The sequence below is a fragment of the Idiotropiscis lumnitzeri genome, unplaced genomic scaffold, assembly GCF_059441095.1.
Source record: "Idiotropiscis lumnitzeri isolate Australia: NSW breed Sydney's pygmy pipehorse unplaced genomic scaffold, RoL_Ilum_1.0 HiC_scaffold_35, whole genome shotgun sequence".
NCBI classification, from domain to species: domain Eukaryota; kingdom Metazoa; phylum Chordata; class Actinopteri; order Syngnathiformes; family Syngnathidae; genus Idiotropiscis; species Idiotropiscis lumnitzeri.
Window position 1 is genome coordinate 963513 of NW_028283573.1, and position 21806 is coordinate 985318.

At 41.8% G+C, this 21806-nt stretch overlaps 1 protein-coding gene across 1 annotated transcript in view; it reads left to right on the forward strand.

The window, feature by feature from the left end:
- Positions 1-21806, forward strand: part of LOC148315865 (A disintegrin and metalloproteinase with thrombospondin motifs 20) — an 87337-nt gene that overhangs the window by 13129 nt on the left and 52402 nt on the right. Inside the window, exons 4-11 of the mRNA XM_088287252.1 lie at positions 5971-6215; positions 7485-7568; positions 8799-8923; positions 9005-9045; positions 9298-9403; positions 13850-13996; positions 17017-17158; positions 17986-18090. Of these exons, the coding sequence (XP_088143378.1) occupies positions 5971-6215; positions 7485-7568; positions 8799-8923; positions 9005-9045; positions 9298-9403; positions 13850-13996; positions 17017-17158; positions 17986-18090 (995 nt within the window). The remainder of the gene's footprint in view (positions 1-5970; positions 6216-7484; positions 7569-8798; positions 8924-9004; positions 9046-9297; positions 9404-13849; positions 13997-17016; positions 17159-17985; positions 18091-21806) is intronic.

Consider the following 21806-nt stretch of genomic DNA (forward strand, 5'->3'; position numbering starts at 1 on the left):
ACTGTATGGAATTGCCCCCTCGGTGCCCACTGTGTATACATGCTAGTTCAAATGCCAGCATCAAGTTTTCTTTTTTTTTTTTTTTTTGCTCAATGGGTTCATTTACATGGAAAAAGGGCCCTCCCTCACCCGGGGTCGGTTTGAACGAGCCGACTTGAATTGCTGCCCCGCTCTCCTCTTGCGCTTTCATGTATGTGAATGGAGCCACTTGTTGTTGGTATCCTCACTTTCCGCTTTGTTTGTCACTCATAGGACGGGCTGGCATGACCTTCACGTTTTTTTTTTGTTTGTTTTGTTTTTTTTGTGAGCAGTCAGCAGCTGGTTTGTGAAACCGGGCCTCACTCATGACTATGTTAAAGACCTCAGAGAAAGTGGCTCTTGAAGGTCATGATGGACAGATGATGGACAGGTTCACCTTTGTCTCCTTTTAGGTAAGCATCAGGCATCATTTCATTTCTTAGCCCCCCACCTAGGAGTGACAGGACCCTCGCTTAGTCCGGGAGGCATTCAATGTTTGCGGTCAAAATGCCGTAAGTGTTCTTCTGGAGAGTCTCATCTGAAGATTGTGTGTCCTGGAGCGAAGCGATTCACAAACTATAAATACTTAAGCATACAAAATTATATAAGTGGCCAAACATTTGCACATGCACCAGTACAATATTGGTCTCTCAAAATTTATTTTTTAAAAGTTTTATATTAAATTACTTTAAATTATTATTTTTTTAATTTTTATTTATTTTTTTTTTTTTTAAATAAATAGAGGGCAAGTCGTTTGAAGACTGCATGTCAGCCTCTCAGGACAGCGAGACGGCTGGGATTGGCTCCAGTATGCCCGCGCCCCTTATGATGAGAAGCAGCTCACAAAATGGAAAATAAATCAGTTCAATTTGAGCTTTTCCTCTATATGGCGTGTTTCTAAAACGGTGGTGCTTACATGGCACTGTCTTGGTGTGTTGGTGTGCCTGGGGGCGTGGCCTAATGAGTGACATCGAGAGCCTGGATTCAGTTTAGGGTTAGCGACCAGGCTCCTTGCGCGTGTTTTCATTTTGACGGTCAGTCCTTTTCAATAAACATACGTTACTTCAGTGCTGAGGAGAGCCCGTGTGACCCTGGGGAACATGCTTTTTTCCCCGCCGTACTACAATAAAGTGTAATTGCACATTCACTCCAGTAGTTGGCAGTGGCGCTCTCATTGCGTGCAACGACTATTAACTATTATTATTACACTTTTAAAAGCGGTGACTTGCATCTAACTTAGCTATAAAAAGATGAGAAAAACCGTGGCACGCCGCAGTTTGTCTTCTTAATGAGCCAACCGACCCATCGGGCCTGGCGGTTCCCCACGGAACCGAGAACAACAACAAGAGTCCTACGCAGCGTGTATCCTTTCATAAATGTTGTCATTTGCTCGGCTCCATCTGACCCGCAGATTTCCACTCCAGTGGCCGCTTGTCTTCTTGGCCAAACTTCATCCGAAAACAAGCTCAAGAAGCCGGTATACCAAAGCATTAAATGGATTATTCGCTTTCTGCGGGCGCGGGTCAGTCGTTCATCGCAAATGATCTCGCCGCCGTTTCCCCTCCACATCAAAGCCTTGCTCTTTGACTCCGCCTCAGTTCCGAGTCAAGAGTATCAATTCCGAGAGGCCGACAATGGCAAACACACATCTCATTGTTGAACTAATTAACATTCTTTTACAATGGCCCGCTGAGAGTCGAAGCGCTCCCGTCCCAGGGTGCCAATTAAGTGGACAGTGTACCTTACACTGAGCGTAGGTAGTGCTTTGCGTCCACACAAGGCCAGATACTCCAGTTACCATCCATTAAGAGGAAAACGCTGCAGACGGAGTACGATTGAGTGCAATTGTGGCGACTAGACGCAAGAAAGGGCAGTCAGTCGTCCGCGGCTTAAGAAGGCTTTCAAAAAAAAGGTAAATGACTCAACCTTTGTCGCCCTTCCGAAGGCCTTTGTGCACGTACAGTAGTGCTTTGGAGACATGGGGAAAACAGCTCGGCGGTGGTCTGTTGAAGAATGCGTTTGGAGGAGAAGACCAAATACTTTTGATGAATGTGGACGACAAAAGTTGGCAAGGGGGCCCGTGCCGTTTCGTTTGCCGCTTGGGAGTCATGTGATGTCGAGATTTATGAAATTCATTCCAGCTGACGCGGACCATCATAACTTTCAGGGCTCATATGGGCACGGATGGGGAATTGTGGGAGGCATGAGGGCCACGTGGGAAAAATAAGACAGTAAAGTCAACATTTTGACAAGAATAAAAAAGTTTGTATTTTTGAATAAAAAGATTGCCTAGGAGCAAAGGTTTTTGGAAAACAAAAAAAAATACAGCAAATTAAATGGGTTACTGTGATGTGGATTACTGAGAATCCATACAAGCATAAAGCAGGAAAAAAAAAAAGTTTTATTTTTTGTTGTTGATATTTTGACAATAACTTAAAAATTACTCAGATAATTCTGCTAGTACGCTAAAAATATTTCCCGAGAAAAAAGTAAAAAACTTTGGGCATATATGGGAAAAAAAATGCACACCATTCGACCTGAAAGCATAATTGCCAAAGTCATTTTGCACATTTTCAGTAAAAAAAAAAAAAAAAAATTCAAAAAAGCAAAAGTCCTGTTGCCTTGTTCCAACGTTTGCTTTTAATATGACTAAGAATTTGCACAGACATAAAGAGCACTTTGGTGTATTTTTTTTTTCATTTACGACCTCGGCTATCATATTGTTAGGCTAGCAATATTTACCTAGAAAAAGTGTGGGAAAAAAATCAATAGTCTCATTTTTGGAAGAGTAAGATGCATATTTAATCAACAATATTTTGTATTTACATATTTTAGTCTATGAACATGTTCTGACATTCCTTTTATGCAGCAGATGACGAAAAACATTTTTGCATGGAATAATACAGTATTAAAAACTGTAAAACTGTGCTCCTTTTTGATTTCTTTCAATTTACACTGAGGCACCGTTAATCGCGGGGATGCATTCCAGCTTGCATCTATTGCGCCAAATATATTAATTACAAAAAACAAAAAATATTCACCATTAATCACCAGTAATTCTAATCTCAGTTGACCATTCGCCGGCCCACGAATAGCGAAAATCCGTGTACAATTGACGGCCATTGAAATGCAATGGGGGGGGGGGGAAATTAATTCATCATCTGATTCATTGATAATCTGTATTTTTTTTCTGCCAAAAATCTGCATTGGCTCCAAAAAATCATATTGCAGTACAAACTGAATATATGTGTGAATACAATAAGAGGCGTGGCCTGAAGGGGCGGGGCATGCTGTTGGCAAGTCTGCGTGAGTGTCTGCGTGTGAGCCGTGGCCGACAGAAGCGGCAGTTTTACCGTTCTCACGACATTCACTGAACAATTTAAAAGAGCATCATTGACTGTGGCTCTGCCTTGCCACATGTGAGGGCATCGCAATAAATAAGTACAGAATATTGCGGCATCCCAAAACGATCACTTGAGTCAGTGTCAGTCAATTTCCGTCTGTTTACAAATGCCCCAGACAGGAGACAGTGGCGGCGAATAGCCCCAGCTGGAATCTGTCACGGGAACTCCCGAGATGACACGTCGGCTTCAATAAAGCGCTGACACATGGCAGTTATTAGTTATAGACTTTAGCTGACAATAAAGCCGCCAAGACATGCTCGGATATGTCTGGCCTATCAGTTACCGCCAAATCGAATTGACATGGCTTCATTCGATCAAATGCGTCGGCGCGTCGCACATCAAGTACCGCCAAGGGCATTTTGTTGGAACAAGATAATCTCCAAGCACGACATTTAGGCTCATTCGAACTGTTTCGCTTTGAAGGATTTTCAAATCATGATGGATAAAACAATGATGTTGAAAGAGACTCAAAGAACAAATGTGAAATTGCGAGAAGAACAAATGTCATCGGTGGTCCATCCATCCTGTTCATGGTTGCGTCGTGCCAGAACCTGTCAAAGCTAATTTCGGGTCGAAAAAGGGGACGACACCCTGAATTGGTCACAGGACACACATTCCCTTTCCCAATAACTCCTGTTTTGTGACGATCGAGCCAGTAGTTCCTGAGATATAATGGTTCAAAGCGAGGTGGCCACACCCCCTTTTTGACCAAAAAGTATAAATCCGACGGGCCGCAGCTCTCAAAGCCCTGCTCCGATTGACCTCAAATTTTAGATTTAGTTTTGTGCCATGACTGTCAGCAAATACACAAAGTTTCATTCAAATCAAAATCTGGGTGATTTGGTATGGAACCACCCAGTTTTTGAAGTCTTGCAGGGATCTTCAATCCTGTTCCCCGAGGGCCGGTGTCCTGCCTGTTTTCCATTTCTCCCTGCTGCATCGCACCTGATTCAAAGGATCAGGATCAGATCTTGCTGATTATCTGATTATTTGAATCAGTTGCGTCGCAGGCGGGAGGGATGGAAAACTGACAGGACACGGGCCCTCCAGGAACAGGATCGAGGACCCCTGCAACAGTCGCCATTTAGATTATGACGCCGACTGTGCGCCGGTCTTGAAGCGATGTCGAGTCGTTGTGAATGCTGACTGACGCTTGGTCTCAGTGCGAGTCAGGGCAGTCACCTCTGTCCTGTCATGGTGTAAGTAGCAGCTCAGGACCCGGCGAGAGGCGGATTTGAACCTAATGCGCTTTTGGAGAGGTTATGTACGGCTAATCTGCACTGATTCCGAGGCTATTAAAACACTGACCATATTTTCACCTCCCGCTCTTCAGATTTTTTTTATCTCGACTTAAAGCCAATTTCTTCTAGCTTCTCCTTACATGTTAATCCCTTTGAAGTCAGACTATCTGCGGAGATGAGTCTGTTTAAGGGCTTTAGCGAAAGCTTTGGCCTCCGGAGTTTTTTTTTTTTTTTATCCGGGAATATACAAAGCTCTGTTCTGGCTGTGTGCACGGGCACAGGCGGGCCTGGCGCTGCCTCTGAAACAGGCGCTGGCATGGGGCTCGGCCTCACGGCAGCGAGGGGCTGTCCGGCCATTGTGCCAGGGAGTCACGCTCTGCCTCGCGTGCCCGCTGGGGGCATCGCTTGAATAATCTCAACAAGTTCTTTCTTTCATTTTTTTATGGCTTTTCACTGAGCTAACAGTTTCACACAATCTCTCTCTGTCTGACTGTCTGGAAAGATTGACCGCGTACAAGACAAAGGGACACTTCACTCAAAGTTGAGGCGGTTGGTGAGGTCGATGGACTCCAAAGTATGCACGGCTCATGTGCGCTCAGAGTCATAAAATGCTCCATGAATGTTTCATTTGGATTCTCTGTGCCTCCGCTCTTTTGATAAGCATTATAAAACCGCAGCAGAAAAAAATATTCCTTGACGTTACTCCGGACGACATACAACCTCACCGCAAGTTTCATTAGTGCTAGCAAAACGAAAACCAACAAAAAAAACAAAACTAAAACTAAAACTAAAAAAAATTATTTTCTTGAACAAAATAAAGTAAAAATATTTTTAAAAATCCTCTTGCGTTTATAAATATTTTTTTTTTTATCAAGTAAATGAATTTTTCTGCTAACTGCTTGCGTAATTATTACTAATAAAAACAAAATCTGATTTTAGTGAACAAAAACGTAGTATAGCACTAATCTGTGTACTAATAGTTGACAATATTGCAGACCGCTAAATTATTTCAAGTAAATATAGAATTGTCACTTCAATAAATATGTGATGCTAAATTCTCGTATAGCATATCGCATCCGTTTTATTACTTTGTCATATTTTTTTTCAGAATTATAAGCACTTTTACCCTTTTTGTAGTTGAGTTCATTTTCATCCGGATCCTCAAAACCAGATGCTTTTTGAGAGATTGACCTCCCTGTTCCCCCGTTTGCTTTGCCAACGCTACCTGGAAACTGGGTAGGAAATAACATTACGTGTACCTTTCATCAAATAACCTTTGCTTCCTCTTTTCTTTTGTCTCCCCGCAGATTACGACAAAGAGGGGACAGTTTCTTTGGAAGACCGGGGGAACATGGGTGACGAGCTGGACTCTCTCCGAGCCGCCATCAGCGAGCAGGACGCCTCTAACGGAACGCAGCATAGGCACCCGCGCAGACGCAAGCGCTTCCTTTCCTACCCGCGCTACGTGGAGCTGATGGTGACGGCCGATGCCAAGATGGCACGTCACCACGGACGTAACTTGGAGCACTACATCCTCACAATCATGTCAGTAGTAAGTAAAAAAATGTTTCTAAAAATTATTCCGTCAAATCATCTGTTGAGCGGAGTTTGTTTGCGTTTTTGGCGCGGTGTTCCTGGGCTGTGAAAACGGGTATGCAATTCTAGAAGGTACTGTTCAGATGTATTAAACCAAATCCACCGAGCTGCTTGTCCCCCCCCCCATGGTCAATCAAGTTAATTTTGACAAAAAGCCATTCCTGTTGACTCAGCACTTAACGTTAGTGCTTGACAAGAAACAAAAGGCTTGCTGCTGATCAAGATGAGTGACGTTAAAATTGACTACTTAGGAGGTAGCCCGTCCCGGGTCAACGCAGAACATCCCCTCATTAACTTGAGCGAACGAGTAATGATCGTCAACGTGACGTCTCTAAAAAGGGTCCAATCGGGTACAGCGGAGACTGTAAAGCAAACAGTTTGACATCCAAACATTACTCCTGCCCGTGTTTACACGAGCGGCCCAACAATGTAGATGCGTGCTCCCACTGGACTTATAAAACGAGCACCTTAGTGGGAATAGCTCATTGGCGCTGATCCAGGAAGACGTTTAGCTGCTGGCGTAGGAATTTAGATAATATTAAACCGCATGTCATTCTAGCGTTTGCATCGGGACGGTTCCGGCGACTATATGAAGCGCTTCTATAAATCTCCGGTAGTGTTATTGTTTTCCGATGATCAGCTCTATGTTCTTTGTACAGGAAATCGCAATATCTCAATCGTGACGATTTTTTTGTTTTTTTTTGTTTTGTTTGTTTTTTTAGACTAGTGCTGCTGGCTGCTCATGTGCTCCCTAAAAATCGAACCAAATCCGCCACAGAGCCAGGTCCTTTGTTACACTTGGACGAAGAGCAAGAAAAGACAGGCCCGGGCCGTGTTTACGTCCCCCCCTCGGGGCTGAGACGAGCTAAATGTTTATAGTGTACTAATGAGTTCCTGTCAGGAGGCTGCACAAGGCCTCAGGAGACCGCTTGCCGACCGTGACAGGGGTGCACCGGTCGAGCGAGGGAAGTGGAGGGGAAAACGAGCGAGGGAATGTTTGGCCCGGGTGAGCTATGCTGAGCTTTAAGTCGGTCGGCCGTTGAGTTCGACAAGTCTGTTGGGGGTCATGAAATTTGCTTTTAAGACCCCGGTTATTATTTATCAGGCCGCGTTAAGTAGCCTGCAGGGAACTGTTTTTTGTTTTATTCCACATTCCAAGCGCACCGCGGCGCAGGTTTTTGGAGGTTTGCATTTTTTTTTTGTCTGTGCCTTGTCTTTGTTACAGGTGGCAGCAGTGTACAAGGACCCCAGCGTGGGAAACCTCATCAACATCGTGATTGTGAAGCTGATCGTCGTCCACAATGAACAGGTAGAGCTTGAAATTCACGCAGGTGTCCGTCGGCGTGGACACTGACCGCTTTGTTGTGTGGAGAGGGAGACGCGCTATAGAGTGGCAGCCAGCCATCTGGACAAGATTTTTTTTTTGTCACTATTAACCGGATGGACAACAATGTCGTTGTTTCTGTCGATAAAACGTTCATAACACTGGTCAACACACTTTTTGGTGCCGAAAAAGTTTCAGCGTTTTTATTCAGAGTATTTGTGACTGAATCAGAAAATGATAAGGATGTAACAAGCACCGATTCGATTCGATTTTGGGATTTTGATTCGATATTTTATTAATTTTTTAAAAATTGTTGCCTTGCTTGTCTATTTAACTCGCCAAAACACAAATGTTTCACATAAACCATTTTTTTAGCACTGCAAATTTGTTTATCCTGATGACCTAGGGAGGTTATGTTTTTTTGTTGGATGTTGCCGTAAATGGTTTGTGGCAAATGGGTCATATTTTCATTTTGAGTGATGAGATTTTACGAGTTCAAAAACACAACACTCGGTACACTTGGGCTCTTGCTGTTTCGATGGAAATCACCTTTCCTGAAAAAAAAAAAAAAAAGATGGTAAATTCGGAATATCAGACAATAATGGCATCAACAGCAGATTTTTTTTTATTCAAAAGCAGGTGTAAACTGTCAAAGCACATTAATTATCAATCAGATAATTGTGAAAAATATGAATATTTGAAAACTACAAGAAGCAGATGTCATTTTGGAATTCAGCAGCCCAAGATTATACAAAAATCATAAAATTTGTTTTCCACTTGGCCAGTGTTAATCAAGTTGCTGACATTTGATTATCGTACTTACCGGACTATAATCCGCTACTTCTTTCGTAGATTTTGAACCATGCGGCTACAACGGTGCAGCTTTTCTGTGGATTTTTCTTTCACCTATAGGGGGCGCTCTATAGTTCAGAAAAGACGCTAAATAAATGTAGATTTTTTTCTTTTCTTTTGGGCCTGTTCTGTTTTAATTGTATATCTTTTTTTTTTTTTTTTTAATAAGGGTTGCAGCGGCTTATATGCTGTTGCGCCTTATAGTCTGGAAAATTTGCTAATTAAAACAAAGTGATAGAGATAGCCTTTCTTTTCTTTGTTCACTCCCAATACAAAGTCAATAGAGGCAGTGCTCGCCCTCCTCGAGATGAGCGTAGATGCTTCCAGCCGAAGGCGATTTCATAACGTTTCCCTCCAAAACAGGACGGCCCGTCGGTGAGTTTCAACGCCGCCACCACTTTGCACAACTTCTGCAACTGGCAACAGAAGCAAAACGTCAAGGACGACAGCCACCCGTCTCACCACGACACCGCCCTCCTCATCACCAGGTACGCTTGTCACTGACAATCCCTCGTTTTCCTCCGCCACATCCGCATATGGATTACGTTTTTTTCCCCCTCCTCCCTTAGAGAAGATATATGCCGCGCAAAAGACAAGTGTGACACTCTCGGTAAGGCTTTTCCCATTTCTTTTTTTTTTTCCCTCCCTGAAATTAACTTTCCACTCCAAGCTCATAAAACTGTGCAGTAATGCGTTTATGGCAAGCTGGCTAATAACATTATAGCGAAGGGGCAGAGTGGTACAAAGCGGGGTTAATCTCTCTTCACGGAACAAATGTTTTAATAGTTTAACCAACCATGAGGAACACATGTTCATCCCCAAATAAATGCGCGTCATACGTGTTGCGTGTGCGTGTTTACAGGCCTCGCGGAACTGGGGACCATGTGCGACCAATATCGCAGCTGCTCCATCAGCGAGGAAAACGGAATTAGCGCCTCCTTCACCATCGCTCACGAGCTGGGTCATGTGTGAGTTGCGCACACACACGCACACACACACACACGTGTGCGTTCACTGCGCTAACAAAAGCCTTCTTATCAAGCGTGAGTCGACACACAGGTGCAAAACATAATGAAAAGAAAGAGCTTGACTTTTAATTACGTGCCCGCAGCTTGGCGAGTTAACCCTTTGAGTGACACGAAGCTCTCGTGAAATCCACGGGAAAAAAAAACAACAAAAAAAACGACAAAGAGCTCAACAATATGTGACAGTTGAAGGAAGACCTCACCGTCAAAACCGTTTGTCCGATATTTAAGTTGTTTCGTTCATCTCTGATGTCTGATTTCATGACGCACCTCCGACGCGTTAAAAGGTCATTTGCATAAGAAAGGACCGCCTCCTGAAAACAGAGTAACTACACTATAGAATTTTAATATTGCATGATGGTGAAGACTTAAATCTTGGAACGAGCTCATTCTTTTTTTTTTTTATATATATCATTAATGATTTCTAATTCCAAAGGAATTGTCTGACTTCCAAGTTGCCAGATGTGTGAAGTACAAAAAGTAATCCCATGGATCATCTGTAGCCAAACGTCCAGGTGGAAACCACGGACACGTTCATCACATTAGGCTACGAGCCTTGTCAGGTTTTCGTTCTCACAGTTGCAAGAGGCCTCATTGGTAAAAAAAAAAAAAAAGTGCTCTAAAATAACTGCATATCTGTCTGCATATCCGTTTATGCTAAAGTCTCAGCAGCTGTCGGGTCAGTCGGCGCGGGCCAGTTGCTGCGGTCCTCTCAGCGTTTTTTAATCGCTGCGTTCACAAGCGAGACTGTTTAGCGGGCCTGGGAAAAGCAAGTGTCAGGTAGTGAGAGCCACTCAGCAGCATTGCGTAGGATTAGGGACCCAATTTGCGCTAATGGATTGGAGGCCGTTCTCAGATGGCTGCAAGGACCACCCCCGGCGCTGATAGTCGATCTTAATCAGGTTTGGGGCGATCGTAAATACTCCAAATGGACAAAAGGCAATCAATTATATGGCATTGGGCCACAGTGGGTTTTTAGTATATAACAAATGGATTGTCAATTCTGTCAAAGGGTTAAGTGGGGTGGGTTTTTTTTTTTTCGTTTTGAATAATTAGTTTTTGTATAATGTAACTTTACGTGGTGAGCGACCACTTTATTGTACTTAAAAAAATTGTCAACTCGACTTCTATTGTATTATTGTTAACTACAAAAATGATTTAGTTGTTTAATTCCTGGCATGTAGACTTAACACAAAACAAAAAAAAATAAATAAATAAATAAAATAAAAAAAACCTTCTCTCACAACCATCTGACACCTAGATTAAAAAAAGTATTTGGTTGAATTGACTCCATTTTTTTTAAAATTTAAAAACAAACAAAAAAAAATTGTTTTCTGAAGCTCAGTCATGATTAGTCTTACCTGAGCGCTGAGCAACTATGATGTCCTTTTCAACAGAAAAAAAGTGGCAAAATGGCCGCCCCTGAAATGGCTAAAAACAGCTGGATTTTTTTGCTTCACTCCTAATCCACAAAAGCAATATTAATCAGAATGCTAAATTTCGACCAGTGGCACTGCTTAGAATATAAGATTGTAAAAAAAAAAAAAATGTGGGGGTTGACTTCCCCTTTATGAGAATAAAGTTTTTGGTTTGCCTCTACAAATTTGTAGATCAACTACCGTCTCTTCAGCAGTCCTCTTTGTCTCTCATTCTCATCAGGTGTTAATACTTCCTGATACTTGCAATGACTTCATCTTTTCTGTTTTTTTTTTTCCACAAGACAATTAGCTTTTTTTTAGTTTACCTCTACTGAAGAAGACGGCTGTTTTTGTCGAAACTTGTAGAGGTAAACCAAAAACCTCAATGTCTTTTGAAAAGATCATCATGTCTCATTGAATTCAAACTGTCAAGAATGGCACACCCAATTGAAGCGTGTTTATAAACTCGCAGTTATTCCAAATAACCTCAAGTGGGCATTTCTGACGCATACTTATGCGTTCCCCCCGAGGGGGCACAAAACTGACTGATTTACGGCCAACATTATTCTAACAGCCTGTTGTCTCTTCAAGGCCTTGAAGAATTCTCCGAGCCGTAAATTCACGTCAAGTAAATCGACGTCAGCACTCACACGCATGGGAAATCATATCAAGTATTTGTGTGTGTGCCCAGCCTGCACCGCTCGGCTGCACATGAAATTCAGCGAACGGTGTGAATGTTGTCGGAATCAGCCAAAAGAATAATTTATGTGTGCTCAACTTAATTCGGTGGCAAAGGCTCAATTGTTTCCCGGGTTTTTGGCCAACTTTTCGGGGGCCAGAGGCGTCCTGCCAACCATGCTTCAGGTTGTGTGCGTTCGCTTGTGTGTGTGTGTGTGTGTGCGCACTGACATTGCAGCCAGCGCTGACCCACATCCTGTTGTAAACATCTCCGACATCATACAGCTGCGCGGGGCTGCTGTGTGTAAATACACTCACACACGCACGCGTGCATGCAAGAAGTAGCGTGACCGGTCCGGATTCTGCACATCATCAAGAAAATGGACTTTATGAGCTTGCCAATAGCAGACAAGCAGGATGAACTCATTAATTTGCAGATGCACGGCGGCGCCCTTCATTTTATACACAACGGCTTTGGTTTCGTGTTTATTAGCAGGGAACGTACACTATCTTTTTTTTTTTTTTTCCCGACTCTGTCATTAGAGGCATATGTTTTATTTTATGTACCAAAGGACTCCGTTCCTAAACTCTTGCTCATTTTGCTCTGCAAGGACCAATAAATCTCAATGGATTAGCTCAGATTAGTGGATCAACAGAAAAGAAATACCAGATAATTTGCTCATTATACAAAATATGTTGTATGATTTGCTTTCTAAATCCAAATCTATATATATTCAATTACATTTGATTTCAAGATGGGGTGCCAAAAAGCGGGGGATGAGGAGAAGGATTTTAGGGGCCCATGAAAGACGACTCATTAGATAACGAGTGCAAACAAACTGGCTAGTTGGCTGCTCTCTACACGGCGGCGAAGGCTAGCAGCTAATTTCAATCCCACTGCCTGTACTTCACAAATTGCTCAATTTCTAGTGACTGTACGCAAAAAAAAACCCAAAACTTGTTCCTCGAGTGCTGAAGGCAGTTGCTGACATCATCCGCTATCTAGCTAGCTGTTGGCGACTTTGTAAAAACTCTGCGAGTGCGCTCTGCCTCTCCAAAAACACAAACTTGAAAGTCAGAAAATGCGCCTTTGATAGCAAGTCTGACATGAAAAACAATTAGTAAACAGCTAATGCTAATGGTCGGTGTTAGCAGTTGCACTGGCTGGACTGAAAACTCACAAAGTACTCATTTGATAATTGGTGATGAAGCAAACAACAAAAAGCCAGTCAAGCACTAGCTACTAATGCTAATAGTGAACGTTGACAGGTGCTACCACTGCGTGAATGTCAAACTCAGAAACTAATAAAAAAAAGATGAATTAGAAAAACAGCCTTTTAGGAGCTAATGCTAATAGCTGGTTTTGGTAATCCAGCCCACTTCCTGACTTCAAACCCACAAACTGCACATTAATAACAAGTGACAATTCAAAATAAAACAACTAGCTAGACAACAACAAGGTAGCTAGTGGTTCTTTTTCGATGCTGCCGTTTGCAGTCGATCATGACCATCATCTGGACTTGAAACTTTGATCCTTTTACATACTTCTCCCACTATTTTGAGCACAAAACATAGAAGCCATAAAACATGTCGGGGGATTCAATAAAACGGATAATTACTGATTTCATCAAACCAAAACGTGAATCCGTATTTTATTATCTGTATTAGCGTGTGCTGTGATGGCGTGTCCTCCTTTCCCCTCTGAATTAAGCTGTTTGAGAATGTGAGATGGTGAACTTTCCCCTTTGAGGGGTGAGCTGGAGGCTTTTCAGACCTGATGGAGGTTCTCGTGTTTCCATGGAAACGTTTGAGCAGTGGTGGGCAAAATAGAGCCCGCGAGCTACATATGTATTTTTCAGTATTTTACACACATTATTATCATATATGTATGTATAATTTAGGTACAATTGAGTTTGCTTTTTTTTCTACCGACTACAAAATCTTTTTTGATCCTGCCCATCCAACCTTATTAAAAGTGAAATGAGCTCCTTGAGCTTATTGCCTTATTGCTTATTATAGAGCATTTGGTGAAGAAGTTGCGATCGGATTCTCTTACAATACAACTGATGTATATTCCCAAATTTTGGTGTGTTAGTACTGTGTGTGTGTGTTGAATCTGAAGCTTGTTAGTGGCCAATCACGGCGGCTGGCTTTTTTTGGAAGTCAGAATAGAAACAAGAAAAAGTGTCATACAAATCAAAAAGCAACACATATTTAATCCACCAGATGAGATTCACTGGTCTACATCAATTTTCTCGATCCCTTACCATCATTCTTTCTGTCTTTTTACCAGGTTCAACATGCCTCATGACGATAACCCCAAATGTCGCGAGGCGGGCATAAAGCACCAATACCATGTTATGGCTCCCACCCTCAACCACGACACCAATCCGTGGTCGTGGTCCAAATGCAGCCGCAAGTACATCACGGAGTTCCTTGAGTATGTACACTATAATCTTAGTAGTCTTCCTCACTTTACATTCACAAACTGCTCATTTGACAACACGTGATGATGGAAAAAGTTAGCACCTAGCAAGTAAACACATCACTCATTAGCGGCTAACACTAGCAGCTGACCCCACTGCCTGGTCTTCAAACTTACAAACTGCTCATTTAATAACAGTAGAGCCAAAAAAAGCAACTAACTATTCGACTGCTAGATATTTAGCGACTACCACTAGCTCATTAGCAAGATTAGCTGTTGAGCCCGCAGCTTGAACTACAACCACTGGCTAATTAATAGTTTAGCCGCTAATGTTAGTAGTCAACATACCCGTCTGGACTTTACAATTCAATACAATAACGCATTTCACAACAGCTGCAGTTATAACAAAGCACTTTACGTACGAAATAAAATAATAATACAACATTGAGAAAGCAGTAAAACAGCAAAACAGTGTCAGTCTCATGTTTGCTTGAAAGCCAAAGAATGAAGCAAGTTAGCTAGCTAGTCGACTGCAGGTGAGTTAGCGGCTTCTGCCAGTGTCTCATTCCAGCACCCAACCTTTAACAGTCTACCACTGCTTGGAGTTGAAACAAACTACAGACTACACATGTGATAACAATTGACACCACAAAAGCATTAGCTGCTAACGCTAATGGCTAACATATTACTAGCCGCACATTAATGCTATGCAATCATCTTGTTAAGCAAAATGTTCTACTCCTATTATGAGGCCTCACTACTTTCCATGGCACTGGCGAGCTTTGCTAATGAGGATAGCATTATTATAATTGTAAATACAAATTTAAATAAATATATTTCTCCATACACATCATTAACTGAGGAGGGTGAATTGTATTCACAAAGGAGCCTTGTTGACCAAATAAATCTTGGGAAGGCGTTTTTAGGCAAGTGCTCATTTGAAGGTTGAGCATCCCATTCTGGTTGTGGTTTGATGACATGGAACATTCCAGCATAGATGAGAGTCTTCATGAATCTCTTGTGCTTCTACGATTTCATGACAGCACCCACGACAATGTGAGTCTGTTAAATAGTCCGCTTCCGCGCTTGTGGAGCGACGGCTTGAGTGTGCGAGCCGCATTGGTGGGAAATACCCTCGAGAGCGCTTTTTGAAGTCGCTCTCAAGCTAACAATGACGAGTATTGATTCAGACTTCTCCTGTGGGTCCACCTGGTTCGAGTACGTCCATGTTTTGACTGCACATTCTCGCCCCAAATTCAAGCCGCCGCCCCCAAAAGGACCTTTCAAACGTCCTCTTTTTGACATTGCAGTTGCTGGAGAAAAAAAACCTGCAATGTCATTTAGAGTCCAACTGGACATAAAGAAACCATTCATTGTGTTCCTGGCTGGATGCCGATTGATTGAATCCAATTATGGATGTAAAAGACTTAAAAAGGACGTCAGTGACAAACCACGTCGTTGTCAGCAATGTGTGTGACAAGTCTTTCATGCTATCCTTTTTTTTCTTTTCATGCATTTTATTTTTATATATTTATTCCATTTTATTGTTATAGATTGTATTTGTTTTTCTTGTTCTGAACCAATAGCCATCCAACGTCGTGTTCTGTCGAACTTTTTTTTTTTCCGTCTCTTGATGACATGCACACATTCGTCATCTCCAAAAGTCATGTGATGACGATCAAACCGCTTTCATGTCTCCCGACGGCTGCCAGGTGTGGTGGGGTTGACTTGAGGAACAGAATAAGTGATAGTGTTGAGGGGGGGGAAAAAAAAAAAGTATGTTGACGTCTGTCTCGGTCGTCATAGTTCCAATATGAATTCAGTTTGACAGCTGCTGAGAGATGTTGTAATAAGGGAACATCTGTCTGTATGATCCCCTGACATTTTCTTTTTTTTTCTTTTAATGTTAAAGCTATTTTTTTTTCTTTTTCTTTTATTTTTTTAGCATTAAACGTCATGCAAAAGACATCATACATGATTGTGTTGTTGTTTATAGCAAATAAATAATGAAAAATGATTTTTTTTCACAATTTACGCAAATGCCGAGTAAGTAGACGTTTGTTACCATGACGACCAGAGCTGACTCATTTTTGCGATGATTAATTTTTAAATTTTTTTAAATTATTTAATTTCTTTTTTTTTTTAGATGTAATTGTCGTTCAGCCCTCCGAGTCCAGACTGCAAATGAACTCCGCATACGCTAATGCCACTGCTGGCTAATTTAGTCAGAGACACGTTTTCAGAAATAAGCGAATAACCAAATATTTATTTAGTTGTTTAACTTCACATTCAATCTGTTGGCAGAGTCCCGAATGTTTGTAGACAAGCAATTAATACATAATCGAGCATCATTTCTTGAATTTGTGTTGAAATGACCTGTTGTCTTCTTTCGAGTCATTTTCGCAACAATTGTCAATACGGCAGCCTTTTTGGCAGACGTAGAAATTAAAGAGGACCGACACAAAATGATGTTCGCTGAGGATAATCCTGTGTAATCACCGGCCTGTCACCGCAATCTTTGCTTTGTGCTCACAGGTGTTGTAGCTTCTCTATCCAGGATGAGGTTTTTGTCGTGTCGGACAGATTGTGTAATAACACGCCTCATCCCCCTCGTTTCCTTTTTTGAGACTTCTCCACAAAAAGCCTAGATCCTGGCGGCCTAACGTGTTTGACTTTGGCCTTTTCACAAGTGCCAAGTGATGATTTTGTGCGCGTCGGCGTACATTCACGCCAGCTGTGTTTGCACTTTGGCGGTTTTAGGGAGGGGTTCATACAGAGAGCAGTCTGTCATTACGCTATAATCCAGGCAAGGGTTGAAGATTGAGGGAACTTAATCGAGGTGCTTTACGAGTCCAAATTCTCTTGTTTGCCTTCAGCGCAGAAAATAACGCCCAATAAAATATAGCGTGGATCCTTTTCAATCCAATCTGGAGTTGTACACGCTTTGCTGCCTCTGACTCCATCTCCACCCATGCTCATGTCAACTTGTCTAATTTTCTATTTATTCACTTGACTCGTGCTTTAATTGAACACAGCACTGGCTATGGGGAGTGCCTTTTGGATGAGCCCGGAGGCAGGACGTATGAGTTGCCAACGCTCCTCCCTGGTCAAATCTACAACGCCAACAGACAGTGTGAACTCATGTTTGGACCCGGTTCCCAAATTTGCCCTTACATGGTAAGTGGGCTTGTACTGTAAAGCAAGTTGAGTGGGGCGTGGAAATTCTTCAGGGATTTTAAAAATATGGTAATTTCAAAATCATATTAAGTGAATGTTCCAAAATATTTGGAATTAGAAATTTTAATATCATTGATTTTTTATTAATTATTGATTCATTTTGAAAAATCAAATTAATGAATTATTATTAATAATATTATTTTATTGAAATATGCTTCACTTTAATTGAATAGAATTATACTTAGTATTATATTTATTTTAATTGACTGGTATTGGTATACTGTATTAAATTTTATTTTAATTGGTGGTTTTAAAAAAAAAGACTGAATTTATTCACATTTTTTTTACATTTTTAAAATATGTTCTTATTTTTATATATATATATATATATATATATATAAATAAAATAGATATTTCATTTATTTTGTAATAATCATAACTACACTGCTCATACTATTATTTTATTTAACTGTGCTTTTAAAAAAAATATTCACAAAAAATTCAAGTACTTTCACTTTAATTGTGTTTTTTTTTTTCGTTTTTGTTTTTCATGAACTATCACTCGTGTACTCCCTAGCATTTGTGGCACAGCTGCACATTAAAAGTCGCATTTTTGGACAAGAGTTTTGCATCGGAGGGCAACGAGGGGCTACATGAGAGGAAAACCTGTTAAAGGCACAGCTTGACTTTACTGTGTGATTTTTAATTTTAAAAACTCCAATCATGGCGAAAATGCTTTTTGGGTTGTGTTGGAAACCCGGCAATTTACAGATGATTCATTGCGTGTTTGTTTTTTTTTTTTCTTCCTATTCATTTCTTTCCCCCAGAAACAATGTAAAAGGCTGTGGTGTACAAGTGCAGAGGGCGACCATAAAGGATGTCGTACACAGCACATGCCGCTGGCTGATGGGACTGAATGTGGACATGGAATGGTGAGTGCAAATGAAGAGTTGAGAGTTGAATTTGGGTGAGCTGTCCCGATCACATTTTTTAGCATCCAAGCCTGAGACTGCGTCATTTTTTTTAAGTGTCTCCTGATACCGGGACTTGATCCGATTCCTCGACAAGGCATTACCCAGTGGGCAACAGTTTTATCGGAACTGGACGCCAAGCCATTTTGTACGATTATGTGCCTTCCAACTTTGTATTTAAAAATGTTTGGAAGGAGGCCAGCAAAGCGAGCTTGACGGCACCCACTAATTTAACCATCTGGCAGTTGCTTGAAAGTGTCTCTGGATCTTCACCCAGTCTCGCTGATCAGGTCATGGGAGGAGAAATACGGCTCGGGTGGCTGTTGTAACGTAAATTAGCCTCACTGTTTCGTACCTGGGGCAGAGAATGGCTCGCTCACAAAAGATTTACTCAACTATTTGTAAACAAGCCATTGAAAAAATGACTTTCCAAAATGTGTTCCCATCCATTTGATCATGTTTCCGCATGAAGGATTCGATGGAAACCAGTCAGGTGACCGCCGCTTTTCTTTTCCCCTCCATGTTGTCAGGAGGCCCCAACCCCCATTAGCCTTCATGTTCTCCTCGCCCTGGGGTGCTATGCTAATTAGGGCTGAGACCGCGGGTCAGTTGCTGAGGTTACGTGCAAAAAAAAAAGAAAAAAAAGGAGGGGGGGGGGGAGGGAAGGTTGCAGAAAATCAGAGAAAGATCGGAAGAAGGAAAAAAAAAAGCGAGGGAAAAGGCGAAGACGCGGGGCCTTTGAAAGAGGACGCGGCCCGGCCCTTCACAGTTGAGTCACCTTGAGGTGAACCCGTGACCCCCCCCACACACGCACACACACACACACAAAAACTCTTTAAGCGACGGCCGAGCGGGTCAGCGGTCAGGGCCGTAACGGAGCCTGCCAGCCAACGTCACAAAGGAACTCACTCCTGCGGGAGGAGAGCCAGGAGGAGGCGCGAGAGGGAGTTTAGTATTCAGGACGTGCTTGAACGTTGGAGGGAAGGCTTCTCTTCCCTCCTTAACCTTCTGCCCTCTCGCAGTCTTTTCCCCCCATTCGGCTACGTATCCTATCTGCCGCCTTCTTCTTTATTCTTCAGCGCATCCTCTGCTTGTGGTTAACCGTTGATGGCTAACATCTTAATCCAACTACAACAACTGCACTAAAGAGTAATGGCCCTGTGGTGCACCGCTCTCATTTTGCGCCGACACGCTTGGAAGGGACTCGACTTTTAATCAAACCTCCTCGACCTAACTTGCACCCGGTCCAGTCCAATGGATGGTTAAACTTCATTGGAACTGTCTAAACATTGATTCGGTTGTGTTTCACAATTTTTATTTTTTTGTTTTGTAATGTCATTGCATTTTTTTTCTTACAGTTGTTTGGGGTAACATATTTTAACATATTTTATTTTGGCAAACGTGAACACACAATTCCATTGTTTCATTCATTTGAATCGTAAAACATTTTTCGGAACGAAATGTCAAAATTAAAGCATTAATTCAGGTGATTAATCCAATTTTTTTTTACCTCAGTTAAATATTTTAACTCAATTAACTCAGTTTGATTTACTTAAAAAATAATTTGCATACTAGCTGTACATCTTTAGCAAGTATCAGGAGAAAACACCGCGTTCAAGTTACCACTGGGCCTTGCAAACCAACACTGGAGTGTGGCGCTTGTGGGCAGTTTTGAGAAATGTTTCAAAGAAAAATGCTTGTAAAGATGTCTTCATTTAGATTGTATTCAAGAATCAAAGAAAGTTATTAAAACAGTCTTTGAATTAAATATAATTCATATTTGGTGATTTTGCATAAATTCCAAGATATTATTTGAGTATATATCTGTTACAAGCGTCGCAAAAAATAGTAGTTGAAAAATGTGATTAATCGCGATTCATCATGGAATTTTTTTTGTGTGTGATTAATTAGTTAAAAAAAATTCATCACTTGACAGCACTAGTCAGAATACATTCAACACTACCTACAAATTAACAATCACAATTATTCTACCAGGTGAGTCAGTCAGTTTTGGTTTATTTAAAAACACACACTGTAATGCAATAAACGCCACCAACCTTTCTGAAACGCTCTAATATCCCACCCAAAACAGCCTTCTCCTTGTTCGGCGCCATGTTAGCTAAGGAATAGCTATCAGCTAATAGTTAGCCAGCTAACAGAAGTCTGATGGAAGATTCCAGTCGATGAAAGATTCCCGTCGAATTCGGACAGGCAGCCAAGTGGGCCTCCTTGCGACTGAAAGGTCCGGGTCACTTTTGACAGCGGTGGAACTGAGCAACTTGTCAGTTGTTAACAGCTAGCTTAAGTCAACTTCAAAACAACCACAGCTGTAAACAAAGTGCTGTTCATGGAGCAAAAATAAGTCACACAACAATAAATTATTAAACAAATTAATAATGACGACAATAAAAAAAGAACAAAAACAATAAAACCAAGAGTGAATCTCATGCTGGTCATAAGCTAAAGATTAAAAATGTGTTTTTCGTGAATACTCCCTTCAAATATTTCAGATGTGATCCGCTACAATATTTCCATGCCTGCAAGTGGCAGCTGTGTGCTGCCCCCCCCCCCTTTGTTCATTCATCTTCAGAGAATTTCAACACGTGGCATGGATGAGCTAATTATCATTTTGTTGTCAAAGGTCAATGTGACCTCATGTTTTTGGCCAGGTTTCAAGAATTCATATGGTTATTATGACAACTTATCACGTGCGACTAAAATGGGGCAAATCAGTGAGGTGGGGGGCGGGGTGTGGGGGGGGTGTAGTAGAGAGATAAAATTTTGGAAGGTCAAATGTACAAGTAGATGATGTTATTAAAACTGATCGAGTCTTTTGGACGCCTGAAGACTCCCAATTCTTTGCTAGCACGTGTTTTGTGGTGAAACTTATTTTCGGGGTTTCCCACATGCACCTTTAAAAACGTGCACACTTGTGTCTTCTGAAAAGATAATAAATGAGGCCCATGGAAGAAAATGGCCATAAATGACACTGCGCTATGTGTCCTTTTTAAACTGGAGTGTGTTCACATCTCCTTTCCTTTGTCTTGCTTCAAGGAGTCATGAGGTTCAGGTCTAAGGCCGCGCGGGGACACGGGTCATGCCTTTGGCTCAGAGGTGTGCGTGGGGGTGTGCGTGTGTGTGTGTGTGTGTGTGTGTGGACTAGAAGGCGACTAGATGGCCAGAAGGATTACAGACATGGCCTCTCTGGCCCCGCTTTACTAAGCTCTCCAATAGCAAGTATAAGCTCATAGTTGAGTTTTTCAAAACCCAAATAAGAGCCCTGGGGTACCCCTTTTCTGACCTGAATATTTTTGATCATATGAACCTGATCGGAATATCTCCATATCCTTCAGGCCTTCTCCGCTGATCTAAGAAATGATCATATTCTTCACATTGATGTCATATTACATCCTAGCGTTGTAATTTTAGATGAGAGTTTTTATCCAATCAGAATTCAGCTAGCTCGTGTTGCCAGGCAGATTTCATAATACCAGTAGCACGCACTATTGGGCCGAGGCCTTCAGATACAATCGTACGTCTGTTCTGTGTCTCAAGGGAGCTTTTACCATTGATAGAAAGTTGCGATAGTTCGGCCTTCTCGATGGCCTTACGCTGAAGGTGATGAACGCGTCTTGTGATTGGATACTCACTCGTGAGTGGGCCGCGCTATACGGACT